The sequence below is a fragment of the Lissotriton helveticus genome, chromosome 8, assembly GCF_964261635.1.
Source record: "Lissotriton helveticus chromosome 8, aLisHel1.1, whole genome shotgun sequence".
Taxonomy (NCBI): Eukaryota; Metazoa; Chordata; class Amphibia; order Caudata; family Salamandridae; genus Lissotriton; species Lissotriton helveticus.
In genome coordinates, this window is record NC_136069.1 from 1,582,712,424 (window position 1) to 1,582,739,026 (window position 26,603).

General features: G+C 43.0%; 1 protein-coding gene across 2 annotated transcripts in view; it reads left to right on the forward strand.

Moving 5' to 3' along the window:
- Positions 1-26,603, forward strand: part of LOC144773527 (solute carrier organic anion transporter family member 2B1-like) — a 477,218-nt gene that overhangs the window by 342,416 nt on the left and 108,199 nt on the right. For both annotated transcript variants that reach the window (XM_078658588.1, XM_078658589.1), the window contains exons 11-12: positions 12,650-12,809; positions 24,976-25,145. In XM_078658588.1, coding sequence (XP_078514714.1) covers positions 12,650-12,809; positions 24,976-25,145 — 330 coding nt within the window. The remainder of the gene's footprint in view (positions 1-12,649; positions 12,810-24,975; positions 25,146-26,603) is intronic.

Consider the following 26,603-nt stretch of genomic DNA (forward strand, 5'->3'; position numbering starts at 1 on the left):
TGTGTGCACACGTGTGTATTTTTTTTCGAATTACTGTTTTAATGTTTGAAATTTAACTCATACAAATTGCTTGGGGGTCCCCGGCTTCCAGTGGTGACTCAATGGGGTTCCTCAGGAGTCAAAAGTTTGGGAACCACTGCTCTAGTTTATATTTCAATAATGAACGATAGAGACCAAGCCTCAACATTCCTTTGTTTACCACATTAAAATGCTGAGGGATGGAAAAAATTCTATTATTTAACTTTGAAAATACCACTATCTTTTATAAAAAATATATTTTTATAGATTAGAAAAAATATACAAGAAACACCTTGTACAGCTATGATACTACTTGTACGAAAACACCGTAGCATTATAAGACTCAGCGTGAAGATCTATTGGGTCTATACAGAATCATATCGAAGTCAACAAATCATGAAAAAATCTATCAATATTAAATAATCCTACAATAAGTCTGACATATAGTTGTGATTAAAACAAAAATAAGATGCATTCAGGTGATAGCGTTCTCCCAAGGTATTTCGCTGTTGAGACCTTTGGTTCAGGTGCCAAAAAAAAAAAAAAAACGTTGCGTTTCTTGCGTATTTTTAGGCCTCTGTTATTTTCAAGGGTTCTAATTCTCTCTAGAATTCCAGCGTAGTTCATCAGGTTTGTGATTTTGCTCTAAAAAATGTTTCCCCATATGGGCCTGGATTTTCTTGGTACGGATTGCTGAGCGATATTCAGTGATCCGGGTTTGGGTCATTCTTGAGGTTTCCCCTACATATCCTAGGGAGCGGGGGCATAAAATAAAATAAATGGTGTTCTTTATTTTGCAGTGGTACATTTCTGTTGCTTTTATCGTCTGACCATTATGTGTAAACGTTTCGCCTTCAATAATCATATCACATGATTTGCAACTGGAACATTTCATTGTACCTTTAATAGGCATGCTGCCACCTATTGATTTTTTAATAAATCTGGGGCCATTGGTACGAAAAACGCCGGGTTTAAATCTATGAGGCAGTAGTCATGTGACGGCCTCGTGATCGTGCGTATATCATGACGTCGAAAAACGTGATGACGTCTCTATCCTAGGTCTATGCATCGTGTCTGCTATGGATCTAATGCTTAACAGTGAAGACAGACTACCGCAAAAGAGATTCACTTTAAACTAAACTTTACTGAAATAGACAATTTGAAAAAATTATGCTATCGCGAGCCTAATATTATTGGACAAAACTAGGATAAAGGTTGAATCTAAGCCTACAATTACGATGTTGGATACCCTGCGATTACGATGTTAATTGTCATATTGTAGGTTGACTCTCTAGTTTATATTTCAATAATGAACGATAGAGACCAAGTCTCAACATTCACTGCTGTGACACAATTACAGTGTTGAAAGTAGTTCCTCTTACGGGGTTGCAGGTATGCCGACGAGGGACAACTACCCGGTAAATATATCATACGTGGTGCCTTAATTCCCCACAGATATCAAATATCTTTTTAACCTGATGCAGTTTCTGTTATATGTGTTGATGAAATGTGGTATGCTGTATCTTGCAGGTACAATAAACGGAGAAAAGAGGTGCAGTGAGGACACTGACCCTAACCCTGATGAAATTGCCGCAAATTCTGTTAGGCAATAAAATATGTTAGTTTTAATTGAGCAGACACACAGCAATGAACAAAATAGTATAGCCAGTGGTTCTAGCTTGTTTTTAAACTAAGGTGCACCAGGTTTTGTATGCTAGATTCTGGTACTCCTTATAGGGTCACGTATCACATAGAACACAATTTTGGGTTTCTTTTTCTCCTCACTATCTATTTGTTTTCTGAGTTGGCAGGTCCTAATGATGAGAACCTGAGGATACAGGCATTTACAAGTCTGTAAACTCCCAGGGTGTTATTCCTGTGAGACTCTGCCAACTTTTCCTCACCTTTTTTCACCTCTAGGTCCCCCTCACATTAGTGGGAGGATCTGATCAAGCAGATACAGCACCACATATTAGAGTTTAAATGAGATATTTAGATCACTGTTTGGCAGATGTGAGATATTGATTCACTGCTGTGACACATAAAATTGTGTGTGTATATAAAAATAAATATGGTGGCCGTTCATAGTCGTCCATATAATTAGACAGAACAGGTCCTTTTTTGTGGTGAAGTTAGTGAGGGGGGGCGACCTGTTCTCTTCTTTACCCACTCGGCTCCTTATTGTGGATAATAATCTCCAACCCTTTCATGACATATTCTACAACTTGCCAAACAAAAAGAGGTCCGTTGTCCATTTGCAGGACCTCCAAAAGTGCAGTTGGTGTCGCAAACCCTCCTATTGGAGTTTGCGTTCACTTTCCAGGATTATACTGGAGACAGACCAGACAAGACTGGACTATCTTTATAGCAGTGACGGCAATATCAGGATGGTCCTAAATTTGCATAAGTTGTTTTGCTATTGAGGATGCACCAACATGTGCCGGCCCATGTGCCACGTGAATCAAGGGATATAAGTAGGCTGTGGGTAACTTCCATTTGGTCATATCTTTATTCCTCCAACAGCCCTCATCATCCAGTGTTCCCTCCTTAGACCATTGATCTAGCTTATCAGTGGAAGCAGATTGTTGCATCTCCAGCACCTCTTGCCTGGCATCATGCCAACGTTCAGCTTGTGACTTCACCACATATATGGATGTGGTACTTCGCTGCATTGCGGTCTCATGAGCTGTGTGATCTGCAAATTCATTTACCTGCTCCTATTTTGTAAGTCACTTTCTTGTGTGCACTACATTTAACAATTGCTACTTTCGTAGGATTGGTTATGGCAATAAGAAGATTATGCACTAATTCACCATGCACTATCTGTGCCCAATGTGAGGTGAGGAAACACCTTTCTTTCCATAAGCCACCAAAATTATATGCCACCCCGACTGCGTACTGGCTGTCAGTAAAAACATTGACAAGTAAGTCTGTACTAAGCTCACATGCTCTTGTAAGTGAGTGTAGTCTGGAGTTCCTAATACTGGTGCACAACAAACAGCTTGGTGTGACTGTTGGTAGGCATTGTGGCATTCAGCAGTCCATGGGAAAGGCATTGGAGTGTCTTTAGTCAATAGGGCCACAAAGGTTTAATAATGTGTGAAAAACTGCCTACAAAAATAAATGAGGCCAATCAGTGCACAGACACCCTTCTAAATGTGTGGGGTACAGGAGTATCTAGAATGGTCTCAATGCAGTTTGGTGTGAGTGCACGTCCCTCCTTAGACAGGAGGTGACCTAAATAGGTAACCTGCTGTCTACAAAATTGCAATTTCGTTCTAGAGACTTTGTGATGATGGGAGGCAAGAAATAGGAACAATAACAGTGTTCCTTCTTCACAATAGGTAAGGACGCCAGAGTGGCATCTCTGAACCATTGAATAATTGTTATTTAAAATAACACGCACACCTTCCGGAGAACAACGTATTGTGGCACGAAAATATTTAAGCATATCGATACGCACAATAGTGTCAGGTGTGGTAGGGGAAAGCAAAAAATGGACATGCTGCAGTGAATTTGTCAAGTCCGAATTCAAGTGATTGTGAAAGTGGGCTAGGTGTAGGTGTCCCATCGAATCCTATCAATATTATCATTGTGACGGACAGTGGTGCCCTAGGAACCAGTTTAGACAGAGTACTACTGGCAGCCCCTGTGTCAACCAGAAACCGATCAGTAGATCCTAAGACGCTTGCATCAACATAAGGACACATTTCATATACTGGCATCTCAACCTGTCCCTTACCCCATCCTAGGCATCCCTATGCATAATCAGTCATCCTAGTCAATTTTTTATTGTTTCAAATTATTAAAAATTATTACAACATACATCTGAAGTGAACGATAAAAGTTAATAAATAATGTGCTCAATTGTTCACAAGGTAAAATCAATAGTCCGTACAATTAATACAATATAAAAAAAATCATTTTGATTGTACATTTCCCTTTTGGCTATAGTTTTCAAGTGTGCACTTCCTATTCACCGTGTTTTCCTGGGTCCACTTGTTGTAGAAGAGATTGTACTTCCCTCATATATTTAACCCCCCTACAAGCCAACATAGGAGATGATCCATCTAGCCATCGAATTACTGCTTGCCTGCATGTTCGAATATTCAGGTTATTAAAAATGTTCTTTAAAAGCCATCTCCTTAGGTCTATAAGAGCTGGGCAAGCACATAGCAGATGAGTTAATGTTTCATTTTGATATCCGCATAGGCGACAATTAAGGTTGGTGTAACTACCTTTCCAGGATGGTAACAAGTCCTTTGAAAACTGTAGGCCCAGCCGATGTTCTATGTATCTTTGTTTTATTTGCATATTAAAATGACTTTCTAAATACAGCTGTGGCTTTATCCCGGAATAAGAGTTTATCACTGTCCACCCGTGTCGTCGTTTTGCGGTGCTTGACTTGTCTTCCAGGTAGGATTTCCATTTGACCGCATTGTTAGTAATTTTATCGAAGTTAGTTCTATCTGGCATCAAATCCCATGTTGAGTCGATTCCTATACAGGTCAAGGATTGAGACAGGAAATCTCCCCAACTGTGAGGCACGTGCTGTTTCTGCTGGATGTCGATTTCTTTCCAACACAGGCTGTCCAGTGAGCCTTCTTCTGACATGCGTACTTTATGACTGAGTTTTACAAACGTACCCATGCTACGAAACATCTGGTTCAGCAGGCCAAATTCTAAGCGAACCTGTTCTGGTGATGTAGATTTTGGGAGGTTTAAAGCTGCCTTATATATGTTTGGTTGTAGGCTATTTAACAGCCCTGCCTCTTTGTCACACCAGGTCGCCAATGCGTAAGACAAGGTAGGTAAGGTTTGCGCTTTTATCACTTTCAGCAGGTGTGTGTAATTTGGGCATCTCAATTTATTTTGTAATTGCCGGTATGCATAGATCAGGGAATGGGCTTTTGCCTTCAGGTCAAGTTTGTGCTCCTTGTTCGTTGGGCCTCGCCCCAGTTTCAGACCTAGGTACTTATATGAAACTTCCTCCTTTATTGGGGTGCTGTTTGCGTACCATACGAAGGTTGGTTTTTTCTGGTCTACGATGCGAAACACTTTGGTTTTCTCTTTATTCAGTTCCATGCCTTTGTGTTCTAAGTAGGTGACCAGATTGTTGATCATCCTTTGCAGGCCTATTGGGGTTTGGCTCAAAACAACAATATCGTCAGCATACTGCAGGAAGAGAATTGGGTTTTTTGACAGGTGCGGTGGATGTCCTTCCCCGACCTGCATGTGACTGACGATGTCTGCCATATACAGATTAAATAGGCTTGGAGCCAGTACAGAGCCTTGTTTTAGGCCCTGTTGTGTATCAATTTTCGCCGTGATACAGCTACCGTCTCCCAGTTTGACTTGTGCCCAAGTGTCTCTATACATGCTATGCATAATAAGAATCTTCAACAAGAGCATCAGCAGAATAATCAGACATTTGATATTGATTGTTTCTATCAAAGGTATTAGAGTAATTTGGTCCTTGTTTAACTGCTTCAAATCTGAGGCGAGCTCCCGTACATCCCCTATTTCCTAAATTCCCTGGGCGTCTTCTCACACTACCCCTTCCCTGTTGGTACTGCTGACCTCGCAAAAAGGGGCACTCAGAATGCCAATGCCCAGTATCAGGGGAAAAATTTGCTTGGGGAAGAGGGGGCACTCCAGGTGTATACATTGCGAGTCTGCATCTTCCACCTCCCCTAAATGGTGGACCATATACTTGAGTCAACATAACTTTTGTCTTTAATTCCTTAACTTTCTTATCCTCCCTGCCTTTTGCTTCCTATTCCTGTTGCTCATAATATTGGGCCATAGTCAAAAGGGAAACTGGAAGAGACGTGGTCCAAGAACTCTCGCTGGCCTTTAAGCGACTAGCTGTTTCTGGTAACATATTAGCGACAAATTTATCAACAAACAAATGCCTACCCGTATCATGGGGCAATGACTGACCACTAAAATCATGGAATGTCTCTTCAAATCTTGAAAAGAAAGCAGAAACTAACTCATCCTTGTTCTGTTTACAGGACGCTAACATAGTCCAATCTATTTTCTTAAGGGGTATGAGAGTCTTTACCTTAGTCACAATAGCTTTAGGAAGATCTAATATCTCCTTCTGAGGTTAATGCGCAGGGGCCGTTTCAGTATCTATTCTTTCTAATTCCACCCAGGTGTCACCAAATGCAGCATTTGTCATCTATTTTACGTATTGTTCTCCACATATCAGGGGGCAAAATAAGCCCAAAGAACATATCTGGCAAGGTCATAGTGCAGGAGCTGATGGCTCCTTCCACCTCCCCATAGAAGGCGGTAGAATTTTTCCAGGGGTCGGACAAAGCAGCTTTCGGAGCCATCACATCAGCTCTACTCCACGGAGTGTAAACCCAATTATATAAAATATCCCTTTGCATCATCCGAACTTGTATCATTATTGGTTTCCGCAAACTTCGGAGGAACATACAGGGGTGCAGTTTCAAGCATAGGTTTCATAGCAGACTCACTACTACTAGGTTTATTCGCATCCACCAAAGCATCTACTTTCTTTGCATGAGATTGAACTGCTTCCGCAACTTTATATTTCCTAGGTAATTCTTGCTCTTTTCGCAAACTTAATGTGTCGTCTCGTAATTGGACCACCCGTCTAATCATATCAGGTAGGTTTGAAAAAAGGAAGGTCCCATCTCCTAACTGTTTATAATCAGTACTTACTTATATCATCTGGTTCTGTTGCATTAGAAATATGCCGCCACCCATATAATACCTCCCAAGTAAATATTTTTTTTAAAAAAATAACTTTTTGAGGTCTTCCAAAGTCTAAACTGTAACTGTGAGAGCCGTTGCTGTAGTAATCTGACATGCTTCCCCTCTAGCAATATCCCGCAAGTTATCTTTCTCTTCCCTAGATAAAGTAGAGTGAGTCTTCCACCCAATTTGCTGATTTGTATCTTTTTCTTCTGAAGACAAATGCTTCTTATCAAAAACCTCATCCTCAGGGGCAATCGGAGTGGGGAATTTATACGGGGGTGGGGGTTGATCTGATAGGATGCACTCATCCTGAGGTTTACTAAGTATGGGGTAAAAAGGGCGCCTAATAGGATACTGGCCATTTACCACTAATCGATGTTCCATATCTTCTTTTTCTATTTTTTTCCTTATTTTCTTTATTTTTTTTTAATTTTAGCGCTTTTTGATATATCGTTTTACGTTGTTCTTTATCTGCTATAACTTCTACTCTTTTCATTGTATCTCGCACTTCTTTCTCCCACATACGCACACAATCAAACATATCCGGTCTACTTTTTCTTTCAAATAAACACTACTCTACATATTGAACCTTTTTAAAATCAAATGACCCATTTACTGGCCATTGCAGATCAGAATCTTTTTTTGTGCATTTGTTCCGTAGTGGACCGTTCATTATGGAAGAAATACCATATTCGACATATATGTCTTTATTACGTGTCCCTTCTGGGGGAGCCGGCTGACTTTTTTGTAAACTTTGTTTGGTACCACCAGAACAGCAACATCACCTACGGAGTGTGGTGAGAACAGGCATGCTTCAAAAATGTATTGTAAACAATACTACTTCAAAATATTTAAAAAGGAGAAAAATCTCCACATTACCTGCCTTTAATGTTTGCAAAAATTAAATAACAAATTCAAACAAAAAGCCCAGGCTTAACAAATCAAGAGTGCCGCTTTAGCGGCCTTACCAAACAGAAGACTCCAACTCCCACCTGCTGATCTCTGGTCAACCTAATGGTCACTACAAAAGTGCAGAAAATCGGATAAGACACGCACCAACAAGGGTTGAGGAAGGTGTGGGATTGTCGCGTGCTGCTGAGGCTTCGCTCTCTGGTCAAAAGGGCGTTAAGAAGTCAAGTAAAGCAAGTCCTGGTAGGACTTGTCCCCCTGCGCACAGTGTGAAGAATACCCAAAAATGGGTATAATAAAGTTATTTCAAATCAATAAAGTAGTTCATCATTAATTTTATTTCATTAATGGTATTCAAATATCTTCAGTTATATTCCAAGTTCAATGCAACAGTTTGATGGTGAATCCCTATGCATTTCGGGCAATCGATTAGTCCTTCATCAGGGGAATTCTCTACAAAGGAAAACGAAAATACAGGCTGACAATAGGAAGTATTGTTCAATTTAACTGATAATTATTATAAACGATACTGATAAATGTTTGACAAAAGGGGCTGGAGTTGAGACCATGGTGCACCCGTGACAAGTTGGTGAACAAAAATAAAAACAGAGAAAAAGCGTGAACAAAATGCATATGCGGTGGGTGCACGTGATTGCAAGCAAGTGTCATGCCGAAAATAAAAAGTCATGAACATATTGAAAAGTTTGTGCTCCAAACAGTAAAAAGTGTGGTTAATTCGGAAAGTGAGGTCTTCGATTTGAAACGTGTTGGTACATAACGGGTGGTGACGAGGTATGGTGATATAAGTGGAGAGTTCGAGTTAGTGTTAACTGATAAAGTTTTTCGATGGATGGGGTTAGTACTTACTAGAAGTGTTTCGGCGTGTAGCGCATCGAGTGGTGAAACGCGAGTGAATCAGCGTGTGTCAAGGTTGAATCGGGGTGAAGTAATGAACAAAACCGAAGTGGCAGTCGGACAATAAAAATAGAAAAGGGACTAAGACTATTAGAGTAAGTGACGGCCATATTGAAGTGGCAAACAGTGGTAGTTCGTGAAGGATAACCGGGTGTAAACAGATAAAAAGACAAGACGTGAAAGTGCAACTAAGCATGTCTGTTAATCAGAAGTTTATGATACACGTGAATGAAAAGAAAAGTGTGGTCACAATATATACACATGAGCTCAGTGAGTACATGGTCTGTTAAATCAGTGAAATGATGAATTATAAATAACAGAGAAATTCCATTCTGTCATTCAATCCTGTAGGTTGCATCGTGCACAAGTATCTGATCCAAAAGTTTTCTCTTTGGAGCAGTTTATCCTTCATGTTCATGGTCTCTGAAGGTTGTACATTTTCTAAGACGGTGAATTTCAATTGTGCCACATTGTGTCTCTTTTCAGTGAAATGTGCCTCAACGGTAGACTTCATATTACCGGTGCGGATGTTGCTCTTATATTCAAGGATTCTTATCCTGATTTTGCGTTCTGTGTGGCCCACATAACAAAGGCCACACGGACACTTCAACAGGTAAATCACATTGTTAGTGTTGCAGGTCGCATTCACTTTGAGTTTAATGGGGTGTCCTTTCATGGGATGGTGCAGTACGTTTCCCTTCATGGTATTGTTGCAGTTACTGCAGTTGTGGCAGGGTTGTAATCCATTATATGTGCTGGAAAGTTTAGAACCTTTTGGACAAGTCAATAGTTCTTTGATATTGGGTCCACGAGTGTAGGCAAAAGTGGGTGTCTGTTCAAAGAGGCCCTGGAAGTCAGGTTCTCTGCTCAGTAGTTGCCAGTGTTTCAAAATTATTTTCCAGTATTTATTGCTTAATGTGGAATATTTGGACACCGCAATCATGCGTTTATTCTCAGTTTAGGTTTTGGTCGAGAGTAACTCTTCTCTGTTTTAACTGTCGCATTTGGATTTAGCGAGTGTCAAGATTTCCTCTGGGAAACCACGATCTTGAAATCTTTGGCACATGGAGTTGATGTGAATGTCGCAGTCCTTGGGGTCCGAAATGATTCTTTTTACGCTTTTTCTCTGTTTTTATTTTTGTTCACCAACTTGTCATGGGTGCACCATGGTCTCAACTCCAGCCCCTTTTGTCAAACATTTATCAGTATCGTTTATAATAATTATCAGTTAAATTAAACAATAATTCCTATTGTCAGCCCGTATTTTTGTTTTCCTTTGTAGAGAATACCCCTGATGAAGAGCTATTGGATTGCCCGAAATGCATAGGGATTCACCATCAAACTGTTGCATTGAACTTGGAATATAACTGAAGATATTTGAATACCATTAATGAAATAAAATTAATGATGAACTACTTTATTGATTTGAAATAACTTTATTGTACCCATTTTTGGGTATTCTTCACGCTGTGCGCAGGGGGACAAGTCCTACCAGGACTTGCTTTACTTCACTACAAAAGTGCGCCAAAGAAAACCCCAGTTGAGGCCGGCCACCACCTGGAGGGTCAAATCAGGAAAACCGTAAAATTCCTAACGGACTGCAAAGACAAAGGTCTCCTCGTACACTGCGATTCCTCAGTAAGATTCCAATCCTCCACCAAGACCACTCCTTCGGATGGCCACGTCTCCAATGGGGTCCCACGACGGGCGCCAACTGCGGAAATTGACCCCTTTTTTTTTAGGAGTACACTGGTGCAGGGTCACCCTTTTGACCATTGATTCAAACACCAACAAAGTGGAGATCAGCACTGGAGTAGGGAATAAAGAACAAGTTAATTAATCACTCATGAGTAGGACCACATCCACACAGCACTTTCAAGTGCTAGAGGATGTAGTACATTAAAGTCACAGAACACAGGCCTTATACACAGCTTTTTCTGCAATGGTCAGCATGTGGATACAATTAGAAGGACAGGCCTACACAGGAATAGTTACCGACAAACATGGGCAGATGGGAGATCACTTAGTCAGCAAAGTGGGATTGGGAACAGAACTGTTTACAACAGAAAATGATTGACAGTTGAGTCTGAGACCAGGTGTTCTGGCAGCTACAAACTCTTAGCATGCACATTGCTTTTAGCTGAGTCAGGAAGTCAACTAAAATAGACAGCAAAGACAGGGAAAAAGATGAGCAATAGAGGATGGGAGCATTATGAAGGAATCCTGAATGGATACCACAGCTAAAATGGCTGCAGCTTATGCCAACTAAAATATTACATGTTTTCCACACGGGAACAAAGGGAATGCGGACATCAGCAGGGGAGATGGGAGCATGGTGAGCACAGACAAGAGGAGGGGGCGGGAGCAAAGCAACAGGAAATTAAACAAGTGGTTGCCATTGTCCCAGGTTCAATGTAAGCAAAGCATGTCATTGTGCCTGATGCAGGAGAAACTCAATAAAGAAAATAGTGCTTACCAGACTAAATAACACTTACAGTGTAACAACTGAAGAAAAGGGGCCAGTCGCCATGGAAGGTTACAAATGAAGACAAGGAGGTACTAAGGAGGGACTAACACGCCTAATAAGAAATCAGAAGCCTGCATTTACGAAGGACAATGACACAAGCCAATGACAAATATGGGCGGAGAGTGGGTGTGGCTTCTATTCCCTACTCCACTACAACAAGTATCGCACCGCATGCACGCTGACTCTAGGCTCATCCTAATAAAGTGGACTTTAGGTCAGCCCATGCACATGATTGCATGGCTTTTTTTGTCTCCTCTTGATTGAGTTCCTTTCTTTCTTTTTCTTGTGGCCTGCCCTGCAGCATTTAGTTCTCACAGTGTTCTGATGGAATGCCTTGTGTCCTTCCACTGCTAATGTTCTTTGCATTCCGAAAACACATTTTCTTTCGGCACTCAATGCGAGAGCATATATTTACTTGCTTGCTCCCCCATGTGCTGCTACCCTCTTCACATTTCCCCAGTCCCTTGCACACCATGTAGCTTACCCGTGTCTCCCCCAGCTAGTCCTCATTCTCCATGTTGCTTCTCCCAGACCTCCACATCTCATCCATTGCTTCCTCCGTCACTCTTGTTTTCAAACATTCTCCCACTGCTTCATTACTGTCATGTGCCTCCCTCCTTGTTGTCCCCTTACCCTTTGCAACTTCATTTCACTTATATTTAGCTGTTTACATTTTTTTTCCCCACTGCACTTTCAGCTGGCATGTCTCTTAAAATTGAGTTTTACCCATGTCAAGAAGGCTGTCTGTGAGCATGCTTGGTGAGGGCCAGGAAATGGGTTTTAATATTTGAACAAACCCATTTTAAGATGTTCACCAGCATGACAGCCATCTTTGAATGCATTTATAATCTTTGAGCAAACCCATTTAACGATGGCTACCATAAGTATTCATAGCATGTCTATAACAACAAAAAAAACATTGGCAAGGTTTGTTATCAAATGATGTGAGAGCCCCCAAAATTGAAAGGTTCTGTAATCAGGTTACAGGCATGTTCATGAGTAGCACCAATCTCAGTACACAAGATTTTCTAAATGCCTGCCTTCTAACCATATCCCCTTACCCAAATAAGTGTAAAATGAAACATAGACGTAGATCTTCAATAAGATGTATGATTGTGGAAGCCCCCACTATGAAGAACTGGTTGAGAGATGTTGAATGATAGTCCTCATCAGAGGAGGAACATAAGAACTGATGAAAAGCTGGCAGATAGCCAGGTTAACAGGACATCATTTTTGTAGGTATTGCTTCAGCTCAAGGACACTCTGCAAAGGAGGTGATTTATAGCCTCCCAGTTTGGGTGGTGAGAGATATGCAGAGTGATCCTGCATATTTTAAGTCTATGTTACTTATCTCACATTAAGTTGTGTGGATACCTTGCAAAGAATTATGTAACCTAGCTGTCTCCAATTAGAATCTACACTTAGTTGTCTGTTTTTGCTCGGTAATGATCCATTATATTATGACAAATACTGTGTTTTGTGTCAAGTTAGGCATTTGAGGTATTTCGATGTGATTTGTAAAACAAAGTCTTTCTTTTTTCCTAGTGAGGAAGTTGGACAAAACATTTCCAAATGTAACAGCAAGTGTCACTGTTCAGACACAGCTTATAATCCTATCTGTGGTTACGATGGCATTGAATACATCTCTCCATGCTATGCGGGGTGCGAAGATGTCAGTTTTGCCTTAACTGAGAATAAGGTTTTGGTAAGTTACCATGTTTTTGTAGGATGTTTATCGTGAGTCATTACCTCCTCATTCAAGTCCTTGCTCTAAAAGGGTATGTATCACCTTGGATAAACGTAAACCCCACTGCTACCTCAGAAAAAGCTCCTGAATTTCCGCCAAATTCACTACGATAATTTTTATAATCCAACCTTTAGCTAAGGACACAATGCTGCTCCCAGTTCCTGTTTGTTTGTCTTGCGATAGGTCACTTTGTTCCCCATTCTGCTGTGGCAGGTAGGGGCTGTGATTAGTTCCACTCTGCTCTGATAGGCAGTTGGGTGTGGGAAGATGCTTCACCTCTGAATTTTCTGGTAGCTTGTTACTTGACTTTTTTCGGTGCAGTGCTGATGTTCCGGTCTTATGTGGTTAACCTCATACTTGAGAGAGGCGCTGCTGCAGAGAGCACAGGATCTGTCATGCCCCCATTTGTGCAAGACTCACTTTGAACTTACTTAGTTGCTGCTGGCATGAACATCCCTGGCCCAGTGTCATTTATGGGTCTTCTCTTTTAGTTGTTTGGAAGTTTATGTGCTGATGATCGAACTATGGTTGAGGGTCAATAATTTACACCATCAAACTGACTCTCACACTGGTGGTGTGTGGTTTCCATGGGTTTATTTGACCATCTCATGGAACCTTCTGCCAAATAGCTCCTATCCCATGGAAGATCTTAGTAGGAGTTCCATGCACATTCGCAGATTTCCCATCTGGGTGTCTGCTGATAGTTACTTTTACATGCCAGTCCCACTGAAGATTTACCATCTCAAGTTGCATGTTAAGAGTTCCCTTCGTGTTGGAGGAGGCTGCGAGGTGGAGGCTTTTGGTGTGAAGAGCAATCATTGTTGTAGCGCAGAGAGCCAATTGTTGCTGGAGCTTTGCAGTGGTTGATTGGATTGGATGATCACTGTTGGCTTGAAGTGCAGGTCTCACTGGAGCTTAAGGTCGATGGCCAGAAGGGCCCAAACTTCAGGTGTTTCACTTTGTTTTTGTGGAGGAGCTTCTTATTAATGCCAACCAAGGATCCAGGACCTGGGGGCAACTCATAGGGATCAGGAGACACTCCACCAGATACCAGCAGCCAGAATTAGGTGGTCCCGGCAGGTCCTGGTTGTGCTAGTCAGCTTGGGCAGTTGCAGGGAGGTCTCTGGAATTTTTATGTGTCCCTGAGACTCACACACAAGGTCAGCCAGCTGACACTTGGAGTCACTCTAGGTAGCCTGGAATCAAGGCAAACAGGTCTACCTCTGCAATAAAAAACAAGCATTGAAAATGCAAATGTCTCTCGTTTGTTTGAGTTAAAGCTATTGGCATAGTAAATGGCAATGTCTTCTACCAATGAGTGCGATTGTGTCCACATCATTGGGAGGTCTTGTTAGGGCCTATCTTTTTGAGGTGCTGTAGTGCTTGATAAAGATATCTAATATTGGTTATATCTGACACGATTTGTGATGTTTGTGATTGCAGTTACACCTTCAAATAATCGTTGGTGATGCTTTGTGCATTATTAAATGAAAAACAAACTATTATCTTCCATAATAACAATATTTAGTTTTAGAAGCTGGTGGTGCTGTACATTCAGTTTCTATTTGTAAATAAAACAAGCCAGTGACAACCATTTGGGCAGCATTTTCTGCGACAGGAACCTAAGTTCTGTATTAAGTCACTAAAAATACCAAGACAGGCACCGCATAGAAATGCTGCCATTAGCCAACCACAAGAGTACAATCCAGAAAAGGGAATTATCTATTTGAGGTGGGTGATGTTTTAGGATCTGTTTCCTCAAGTATTGTGTTGTTTCGATTTGGGAACATGTTTGACGACATCTGCTCCACTTCATGTGAAAAGTGTTAAGAGGAAAGGGACCCGGCTTCATAATGAACCCCCTGTTGAAATGCGCAACACAACAGCACTCTAAGCCAAGGTCTGAATGAGCACATCAGAAAAACGTTAACTGTCTAGACAGGTCTGGGGGCATGGGGGGTGGAAGCTTCCTGTGTATGTTGTTGGGCATATGTGTTGTAGCAGAGAAGGTGGACAGTCGGTGTGACTAGGGGTATAATGCAAGACTTCAGCACCCTTGTGGGGCAGGGGCTTGAGGGGTCCCAGTCAGCTTAAGGTCTATGAATATGTACAAAGTGCAAGAGTTTCATGGACGTTTTGTGTGTGGGTTCTCATCATTTTGCGTTACGCCATTGGGTGTGACACGTGTGTCGTTATATTTATATATGAATAGCGTGTTTACAAAATAGTCTTTCAATATCTACGTGCCCGTCCGTTTTTTAAAGGCTAGTTTGGTGATTTCTTTGATGTGTACCTGAACCAAAGTATTGTGGGCCCATGATCCCCTTGCCAGGTACTGTGGGGAGAGGGCCGCAAGGACAGACCCCTTTAGATGTGCATGAGATGTAAGCATCTGCTGGTTTGGAGGGGGCGAAGAGTGAAGTTGTGTTGTAATGACTCAGCGTCATCCCCCACAACACCTCCACTGATTACCGTGTGAAAAGGAAGTGCCAAAGCCGACACTTGAGGTAAAGGAAGCGGTTCGGGACCCCAGCAGGCAACAACTGACCCATTTCTGCGCTCATCAGCACATCCCGTGTTTGTTAAACTGGCGATGACAAAGAAGAGGCGGCTTCTTCAAGGTAATGCTCTTTGTGTGATCCGATAAACAGTGCAAAAGGCTTGCCCACCGACCCCGGGACACGTTTGATCTTCACCAAGGTAGGAGGGGCTGCAGAATGCAGTGTACGCTGCCTTCAACCATTCCCTTCCTGACGACTGATTTTAGTCTACTTTTTGCAATAATGTTTTCCCACATTAAGGGATTTTTTTTAATGAATACTCATTTACTTTTTGGACCATTATGCTCGAGTGGGTGGAAATTTCCGATATGTGGCATGTAGACATTGAGATGAAAACAAACGGTACAATAGGATAGTAACTTTTAGTCAACTTACCTGCCAATTCACCCCTCGTGCTTTTGAAATAAAAAAAGTGCACAAAACCCTGCTGAGAGGTGAAGCGATCAATCGAGTTTTGAGCAGCTTTTTACGTACCAAACAGTAACATAAGCCGGGTATATAGTTAGTCTCTTGCTGGGGTTCCCATCACTCCCACAGTGAACTACAACTCCCAGAATCCCTGCTCATTAGGTGACGAGCAAGGCGGGTCCATGTGAACAGCACAACGGGGCTGTTCCTTGCCTATAAGGAAACACTGGGTCCCTTCCGATAAAACCACACCTCCACCCCCTCTTGCATTAACGGTACCTGTTTGCGGCAGGGACCTCTGGGCCAGCTGCACTCCTGGCAGTAGAATCAGTGGTTTGGTTGGGGAGCACAATAGTCATTAATTAGCCCTTCCTGCAACCGCCTACAGCCTCCGACAGACGTGCAGCCAGGGGAAAGAGCGCGATCAGGAAGTGCGAGAGTGTGCGCAGCAGCAGTACCAGGCAGCACTCCAGGCTGTGAAAGGAAAACTTAGCAAAAGTAAAGTACACACAATAACATTTTGCCGTTTGGCCAGCGTTTAGCTATCAAAATAAAAATGACAAATGCTAACATTTTGAACTGAATGTCGGGCACCGGGATGCCCGCTGCAGCCGAGTAGCTGCGGACCGGTTGAGGAAGATAGGTGGTTCCAGCAATGAAGCTGCAAGCTAAAGCTAAAGCCTTTGGCGGAAGTATAAACAAAAGTAGTGCCCACCAGGAACATACAAAAACTACAGTGCAAGGAAGCTGTAATTGGCCGTTGCTCCGCAACTAAAAAAACGGAAGTGACGTATCAGGAGCCCACCTGTAGGGAGCCAGTAAATGTAAGTGACGGAGGAGTGAACCAACTAAAGTAGAAGGCTGCAGAAGGCAGGAGTATACTCCGTGTGGAGTAATTACAGCAGGTCTTGCATACAGCACATGCGTGCTGATGCTCAACCTAAAAAGGGGTTTGCTTGTGGGCACCATGTGCACTTACTTGTACTCACCAGGGCTCTTCAAGCCGACCATGGGCCTCAGTCCTGGTTTGAGAGCATTTGAGGTCCAAACCTGTCCTTTCCTTCTTGGCCCAAGTGTACAAATTGCATCACTAGACCAGATGCCTCTGGGGCTTCAATTCATCTCCTAGTCCACCACAACTGGGCAAAGACTCCAGAACAAGTAGTCTGGGGCAAAATTAGCCAAGCATAGGACACAATAATTTGCCACACCAAGCATTGGCATGTAGCGTAGCGTGCCTAGGTCTTCTCCCTGGTTCCCCTACTGCTGCCTTGGCTGACATGCAGTCCTGACAGTCTGCCACAGCACAATGCCTCTGCTTCTGCTGACTGCCCATCTGTGCTGTAAGTGGCTGCATACAGGCTCAGGCAGCGCTATAGGCTTGGGTATGGGTCTGACTGCACTAAGCTGTGCTGTGATTCTCCCAGCCATCCTCAGTTTCAGCCTCTTTGCGTTGTTCCTTCCTGGGGAACTCCTCCTGTACTACAGTGCTCTGCATGGGCCATGATCCATTGTTTAGCAGAAGCTAGTCTGAAGCAGGAGCTTTGTCAAGTTGTGAAGGGGGTCACACTTCCTCATTCCCAGATTTCATCAGAGTAGAATGCTTTGGCAAAGCCATGGGAGAGGGCTCACACCATTAACACATGTAGGTCAAGGCAGTGTGCTTGGACTAATCTGTGAAGAGGGAAGCATTCCATCACTAGAAGACTCATCTTATGTTAATGTATTTTAACAGCAGTGCTCAATTAAGTGCCAGGACCCTAGGTCTTTTTCAAGAGGCTACTGAAGCTTGCACCACCCACTACCCTGGCCAGTGCTGCCAAATGCCTATACCAGTGCTATCCACTAAACATTGCACTCCTACACATGTTATGGTTGGGACTATTCCAGGTCACCCAAAGCTGCATAAATGATCAAGGTACACAGATATTCTTTTTTTTTACTAAATTAAGTTGTTAATGTGCTCATCTAAAAAATAATCAGACATCACAACTATGTGGTCGACTATCTAAGTGCAGGCATTGATAAATATGTGACAGTGTCAACCAGACGACCCTCACCACCTCAAACCCTGCCACCACGGAAGACACCACCATGACCATGATCACCCACTCTGGAGCCCCCACGGACCCCGCCCGCCACATACCACAGAGCCGGCGCCATATCACCCGAACTAGGCTGGACCATCAACATCTCCCTCGAATCCGGCAATCTTCCCTGATGACTGGAAGCAGGCAGAGGTCAAACCCCATCTCATACGAGGACCCGCCCTCAACTGGATCCGATCCTTTCCTTTCAGCAGAACCCAGAGGGTCAGACTCCCACCCTTCCTCTCCGATCCCACAGAAACCAACTGCAGAGTACCCCAAGGATCCTCACTCAGCCCCACATTCTTCAACATCTACATGGCCCCCCTCACCACCATTGTCTGACAGCATGGGCTCAGCATTGTATCTTACGCCGACGACACCCAGCTCATCCTCTCCCTCACGAATAACCCCAAAGACACCAGACTCTGCTTCCAAGGAAGGGATGAAGGACTTCACAGCCTGAATGAACAACAGCTGCCTGAAGCTAAACTCAGAAAAGACAGAGGTCCTCGGACCCTCCACCACCGATTTGGGCAACACCTGGTGGCCCTCTGCCCTCGAGAGATCACCCACCCCATCAGACCACACACAGAACCTCTGCATTATCCTCGATTCCTCCCTCACCATGACCCGCCAGATCAACTCCACCAGCTTCAACTGCCTTTGCATCCTCTGCAAGACTTTCAAATGGATCCCTACCCAACGCAGAAAAATTATAACCCATGAATTCATAACAAGCAGACTGAACTACGGCAACGCACTTTATGCCGGAATTAACAGAAATCCCCTACACAAGCTCTAAACCATCCAGAAAACCATGGCCAGACTCGTCCTCGGAACCCCACGGCACAAACACATCACTCAACACCTACAAGACCTCCATTGGCTCCCCGTTGAGTAGAGAGTAACCTTCAAACTACTCACCCACACCTACAACTGATTTTAGTCTGTAGTAGAGGTCGTTAGCAGAGCTGTCCGAGGTTATACACTTTTATAAGCAGGTGGAGGTCAGGATAGTGTTTAGCAGAGGTCAGCAGGAGTTCTGTCATAGAGCTGTCTCTTCCATTGGGCCATGAAATTGGTTCTATTGACACAACTTAAAACAGACCAGGAGAGAAGGAAGAGACAATGCGAGACAGAGAAGAGAAAGCAGGGATGGTGAAAAGTGAACAAATGGAATAACAGCAGAAAAGTGAAGATGTGAGACATAAAAGAGCCGGGTTAGAGGGAATAGAGCAAAGCGTAGAAAAAGAGGTATCAGGCCAGTGGTGACAAAGAAAAGAGAGAAAAGGGTAAAGTCGACTGAGGGCAGATACTAGAGAGAGGGTATAGAGCCAAGCAGTGGCAAATGATGGAGGGGGCAATGGTGCCATTAGGGAAGGTTGGCTACACCATAGTGGAAAAAGACCACATCTTCTTTATAAAAACTATGAGCAACACTCAGTTTTGGTACAGATGAGGCACTGGTTCAATACCTCCAGATGATGGAGATTCCGCAGGTACTTTTGGCCATCCTGCACATAAGCATATGAATGAGATCATCCAAAATTGGATTAGGTGCCAATTTACGTATCATCATATTTTCAAGTAACCCTGTTTTTCCTTCGTATTTTAAAATTGCACATGCTTGATGTATCGAGATCGATGTTTGGTTAAACCTTCTGGGGCATATTTATCAAGGATTGCATTGCGTTTGCACCACACAATGATGTGCATGCGTGACGCAAAGTCTAAAATACAATTTATCAAGCTACACAAAGCCACTTTGCGTGGCCCTAAGTGGCTCGATAAATCAGAAGTAACGCACCACAACGCAAATTGCTGTGTTGCGTTACTCTTTCCTAGGGAGGAGTTCCATGGGCATGCGTGGGTGTTACAGGCAACTCCTATGGATTTTGATGCATTCCCAGATTTACCATTACTGGTAGACCTGGGAAAGTGTCAACATGCTACACCTTCCCAAGGGAGGCGTAAAGAGCAGATACATCTTAATTTCTCCTTGTTGCTTCCTCTTCCTATGAGTGTACCATTCTGCAACACACATGGAAAGAGGAATGTGCCTCTGGATTTTTGTGTGTGCAGGAAGGTGCTCCTTCCAGTACAAAAACAATCCTGCATGAAACGCAGGCACCCTTCCAAAGTAGTGCAATGGTTCCTGAGTTGGCACTAGGCAGCTTATTGTGCACCAGCGGAGGGGAAAGGACATGAACCTGCAGTATTGTAATAAATACATCTCATTCCTGCTCTTTGCCTGTACCACAGCACAGTGCAACAAGGTGACTTGCTGCACAGCGTTGTTTTCTCATAAATATGGCCCATATTTATTTTAGAGAGAGATCCGTAGTTTTTCTTTGTTTCTATTAACACATAGTTTTCGTTTGGACCAACAGAGCTATCAAAATGTGTGCCATTGACAACTTGTTGATGACAGTTTCCACCAACCCTCATGGATGGACCCAGCTCCTAGATTACTGGCTACCTTAAAGACAATGGTAGAGAAGGGGTAAGATGTGGGCTGGATCACCAAATGTGAATCAGAGTTTCTGGTACAAAACAGGCTAAAACTCTGTACATCTACATCTTACCAAAAATAAATAATCCACCAGACCTCCCCCAAGAAGACCCATTGTTTCCAGTATTGGATCATTGCTTGAACCACTTTCCCAATTCATGGACTGGTTTCTATTCCCTATCATGGAAGAAATGCCCTCCTACCTACAAGATACAAAACACATACTGAATGTCCTCCCTGAGTTTGCCTTTGACCCAGAGAAACACTTTTGATGTGGAATCCCTCTACACCAACATCCCACAAGATGAGTCCTTACAGTCAGAAAGCTTTTTGGACAATAGAAGGCAGGACATTTTGACCCCAACTTCTTTGTGATGGACTGTGCCACTGTCGCAATGAAAGAATTTCTTCAATTACAGGAACGACTATACTGGCAGGACAAAAGGACTTTAATGGGCAGTACCTTTGCCTCAAGCATGGCTAATCTCTACATGCACAATTTCTAGTTCAAATATATCTACCCGCAAGACAACCCGTATTCTACCAATCTTCTAATCGAGAGGTGATATATTGATGACATACTGGTGGTATGGGAAGGCTCTGCCAACTCCCTAGAAAACTTTGCCACCTGTCTTAAGTCAAGGAATCCCCATTTTACATACATGTGTGGATTCAGCAGGACCTACGCTTTCTTGATCTATGACTTTATCCTAAGGACTTTGGCATACGCCCAAATCTATAAAGGAAAACTGTGGCTTGCAACCCCATACTAAACTACACTAGTTTTCACCCACATGCTCTCAGAAACAACCTTCCAGTGGGACAATAACTCAGGATATACAGAAACAGCACAAAGTCAAGAAGTACAGAGGCCATGCCGTTACACTTAGCATCCATCTATCAGTACGATCTTACCCTACCAAAACTCATACAGAAAGCATCAAAAAGGACCAGGAACAACCATCGAAAAGCCCTCCTTGTAACATACACCAAAAGCCCCATGGAACGCATGGACTGTGTCAGCACCTATAGTCCCCTGACCAACATTATTAAGAGATAAATAAACAAGAACTGGTTTATTCTTAACACAGGGGAAAACCAGTTGACGAGATCTCTTTTTGCCCTTGAACGCAGCAAGAATATTGGGGATATCTTGATACATACACACCATAAAGCACCTCTCTATACACTGAGGAAACCTTGCTCGAACTCCCTATGGTCAACTGTGCCTGCCAAAGGACACTATACCTGTGGGCTGTGCGTTGTCTGTCCATATAACATCCCTATGTCCCACATCACCCTGGGCTTGTCCACCCCCTGGGTGTTACGCACTGTTACTAATTGCAAAAAGAGGGGGTCATCTAGATACCTCATTGCCCTTGCAGTTGGATCTATGTGGGTATGACCACATGCATGGTGAGGCAGAGAATAGTGGAGCGTCGGACCTTAATATGGTGCAAGTAAAATAGCAACAAACTCACTAAACACTTATAGACACAGGCCACACAAAGCACGACATCCGATAGGCAATCATAGACAAACCTAACTACCTCCAGACAATGGGGACTCACGAATCAGTCCTGTTCCGCGGAGAACAAAAATGGATTTTTAGGCTCCGCTGTGATAGATAGGGCTTGAAAGACGATATCCGCTGGACTCATCTGGGATGGTAGACACATCCCTCCTTTAGATCATACACTATACAGGTGTTAGCCATACCAACCTCACGTAGATCATGAACAAAATATATATGGCTCTTTCTCAAGACCATATATTGTCCGGCATACATCAGAGCAACTTCCACATGTATAATAACTGTAATAGCTAGTTTGTTATCACAAATCATTAAAAATGAGTCCATCTCCTTCCCGGGCCTCTACATCTCCCTTTCATGTTTTAACATATTTTCCTTCCTCCTCGACACCACCTTCAGTGCAGTCTATATCTCCCCCCCACCTCTAACAACCCAGAAGCCTGAGATTCTCATTGTGCATTCCCCTGGACCAGGCAACTGCATTTCCCATGGTCCTTAGAGTTGTGTCCCCAAGTGTCTCGTCAGGTGCGTTTTTCCCAATTTATGCCGTCCTGGCGTTTTTCTCCTTCTCTCACTAGGAGTTCCGCATACCGAAATACAAGGACTGTCATGCAGGTAAGCTGGGCAGTGCAGTCTATTTAGACCTCGCGTTCTTCCCTTGCTTGCCCATATGACCCGCATAGCGAGAGACCCCCGATCCTCTTAGGATCTGCTACAGACCTGACTGCCTTTGCAGCCACAATTGCTATTTCGGCATGCACCCTTCTCTAGTTTTATTAGCGTGTGCCCTGTTCATTTCAGTATACTACTCCTGAAGGGTCACACTTTTTTTTGCCATTGTTGGTAAGTACTTGAAACGCACGCCTTGTTTATGTTAACATGCCATGTATGAATACACACATGCCTAGTATGTTGCATTGTTTAGCAATGGCAGGTAATTTCTTCCACGTCCCTTAACAGAACATGGCTGCCTTTGTTTCTTGATTGTGTTACAGTCACAGCATGCCATACTTACTGATGTTATTTTTGGGTGAGTGAGGGTTCTTATACTAAAAGAGGTCTCCTCCCATGAATAGGGAATATTCTGTGCCCGATACCTTCACTACATCACATCCAGGAATTTTTCCTTCTTCCCCTTTTTCACCCTTTTGAGATGTACTTTTAGTGAGTTCATATTCGGGCAGGGAGTAGTACAGCCTCCCCTACAGGGCATCTTCCCTGGATTCCTTGTGTGTATCAATATATTGTACATTCGGTGGACTGTGGATCCCTATTTTGGGCCCTCCAACACTTCACTCTATTAACCCACACCTACCTTCCCATTGCCAGGAAAAGCACATCAGTAACAACCCCCACAAAATCAGTATAGCAGAAAGCACAGGCTTGTTTTTGATGATAATATTGTTCAGTCTATCCTATAGAACCCCAGCATTTTTAAGACCTCCCTAATTACATCGTCCAATCAGGCAGAGGAATGGACTAGATTGTCCAACTTTAAAAGACAGCAACTACAGACTGCTATGCATGCGGCTATTCTTACAGAATACTTATGAGGGAACATAGCCCTGAAGGGCTTTGTCGTCACTAACGCTTGAGACTGTTCTTAGACAATAAGATCTTTCAGAAGAACTGGTCCCTGATCTCATGGAGATGCACACAGGTCTGTATGGTCCTCCTGATCAACACTTCCAAAGAAGTAGCAGACCAACTCTTCATTTAGAACCAACAAAAGGAATCTCAGATCAAAGTCACTGTCCAGCTGACCACTTTCAAGAAGAAGCTAAAATAGGTTAACACAACCCTTACTGAAACAAGGGAAGGCATTCTAAAATACAAGATCAACAAACTGAATAAGGACATGGAGAGGTTCACACATGAGAAAGCATACCCGTACTAAGCGGATGAATATGGATCACTCTCCTCCAAGAGGACCAACAGGAGAGGTGCAAGGGGCTGGAGACAGGGGGCAGAAAAATGTACCTCCAATTCAGAAGGGTGGTGCAATTCGGAAGAACTCTATTCAAGTGGGTCCAATAACTCCCAACAGATGAGGAACAGACAACCAAACCTCCACAACAAACTCCCCCAGGACCCTGGTGGGAAATCCATCCTTGGGAATACCCTATACAATCCTTCCATCCAACCCCACTTGCACTCCCAAATTACTCCCCTTTTTTAAAACAGGGCCAAGCTGAAGAGGACAGAGAAAAAGAGGAAACACATCGACACAAGGGAACCAACAATATGCTCAGGGAGTACAGTGGGATCCGGCAATCAAAAAACACCTGAAACAGAGCAGGACGAAAGATCCCTCCCCACCAACAAGTACCACTCCGATCTAATCATCAATCTTAGTCCCAAGGTTCTGTCTTCCGTATAACATGAGGTCCTCAATAAGGGACTGGGCTTTGTCCCCACCCACATGGGTGACAATTTCATCACACGGATTGAACTATCCCAGTTCTTCAGAAAAATTCGATTGGCCTTCTTCTTTTCAGACAATACAGAAACTAATGACCTTGTGAGAGAAACCGATACAGGCAGGAGGAGTAAGTCTACCTTTAATCCACCTCTACACTTGGTCCTATCAGACATACTTTTAATGAGTTTATTATATGATAAAAATATGCCATTCGTTTTCCTTTTGCTGCATTTGCTGAAGGTGTTCAACTTGTAGAACATAACTAGTACCTACAAGCATGCATGACACCATCACCCTACCATTCATTGGTACAAGGTATATTGCTTCTTTCAAGTAGCCTTGCAGTTATCTATCTGTTTCCCTATGGTACTGAAAGAAGTGGGACAGAATTATATTTACTCTGGTCCCTATTCTGTCTCTGCCTCCCTTTTAGAATTGGAATACATTGTCTTTGCTTTCTTCTCTACCAGTTCTCAAGTTCTAAAAATAAAAAAGTCAAATGGTTCTTATATTCACTTTCATAAACCTAATTCAGTACAAATGCTTCCTTACCAACATATAAGAAACTAACAACTGGCATATCTTTTCTCATTACAGAACTATACTCAATGTAGCTGCATCCCTGGCTCTGGAAGTGAAGGGTCTGCTCAACCGGGGTCATGCGGCAGTGGCTGCTCCTATCTGCTTGTACCTTTTGTGGTTTTGTCCTGCATCGGTGCATTTATTGCAAGCACTACAAAAACACCATCTTTCATCCTCATCCTAAGGTACTAAGAAGTGCTTGCGTATCGCTCTCCTTTTAAAGGAGAAAACTCTTCAGTTTCCACAAGTTCGATGAGAAAAGTCTCGGCCAAGATTGATTGGACCTTCAGCCTCTGCTCACTTGATGTAAATTGCCATTTTAAGAACAGGCCATTACAAAAAATGGGGTCACCCAAAATGGTCCTGGACCTGGGTACAGCCTGGTACAAAAGACAATGGGCCTAAACCTTATTTATGAACAAGAGATCAATCAGTAATCCTTTGGTATATTCAGTAAATCATTTCTCATGCATACTAAAGGAAAATAAGTCTGCTCATAATACTTAATAAATGATTCAAACAAAAACAGAGAAAATGCAACAAACCAAATTCTAAACCCAAATGCATTTTATTTTCATGTCAAATGGTGAGGCAAACGAATTGCTATACACTCTACATTTGATATTTAAGTGTAGGGGTTGCTCCAAGTGGAACGTGCATAAAGGAAGGGTGCTAAAGTGTGAAGTGATGAGGAGAAAAAAAATCAGGGTGGTGACATAAGGAAAAGTAGTACAATTGAGAAGGGGCGGACTGGTTGTTAATCACCGTCCTTTTTGGCCTGGCCACATTACAGTTTAAGCAGTATCTAATTACAGTTTTACATAGAGATATATTCCCATGTGGCATGTTGGATACGGAGGTTGGGATCCGGGCCTTTTATTAAAAGCGTGTCGAAGTGTCGACGTTTCGGCCCGTCTTTGGGCCATAAGGGTAAATTGGACCTTGGCTATGCGGGTCTACTTCAGGACAGAGTGGAGCAACCCAGGGCAGGGTTTTAGAGAACTATCCTATCTCGCTTTGAATCGCAGTTAGGTGAGGCGGGGAAGGGGCATCCACCTCCTTTATGCAAGTTGGCATGCAGTGTATCAATCTTTTGTGACTACAGTTGTGGTCACAAACTATTGATCCATTACAGACACCCTAAAAACAAAAAGGGGAGGTTATCAGAATTATGATGGGCAGCCCCGTAGGAATGGAAAGTGGTCCAGGACAACACTACAACCTGTGCCTGATGTTTCCTCAAATGTCAACATAAAAAAATAAAAAAGCCTCTACCCCTCTTTGGACCGGCATTGTTTACAAAAGACAAAAAATACGATTTTGACATCCAGATAATGCAAACGTAGAAATGGTGGGTGGCTGTCACATACTGGTCTATAACTCTGCACATTGGCAGCAATTCACTGGGGAGATGAGGGGGTACAATATGCCACCTGCCCCATTAGTTTTAATGTTTCATTAATATTAATGTTTTGTGAACTGTGAAAATAGATTTTGTTATGCAACGGATTAGTAATACTTCAATTGCATCGCTTAGTAAAGCCCTGTCAACAAATGATGGGTCAGTGTACAATTCTCACATCTGGCCCTTACAGCCTTAGTACTTACAGAATCAAAAAGCCAAAGTTTGTAGGTCTCACCTT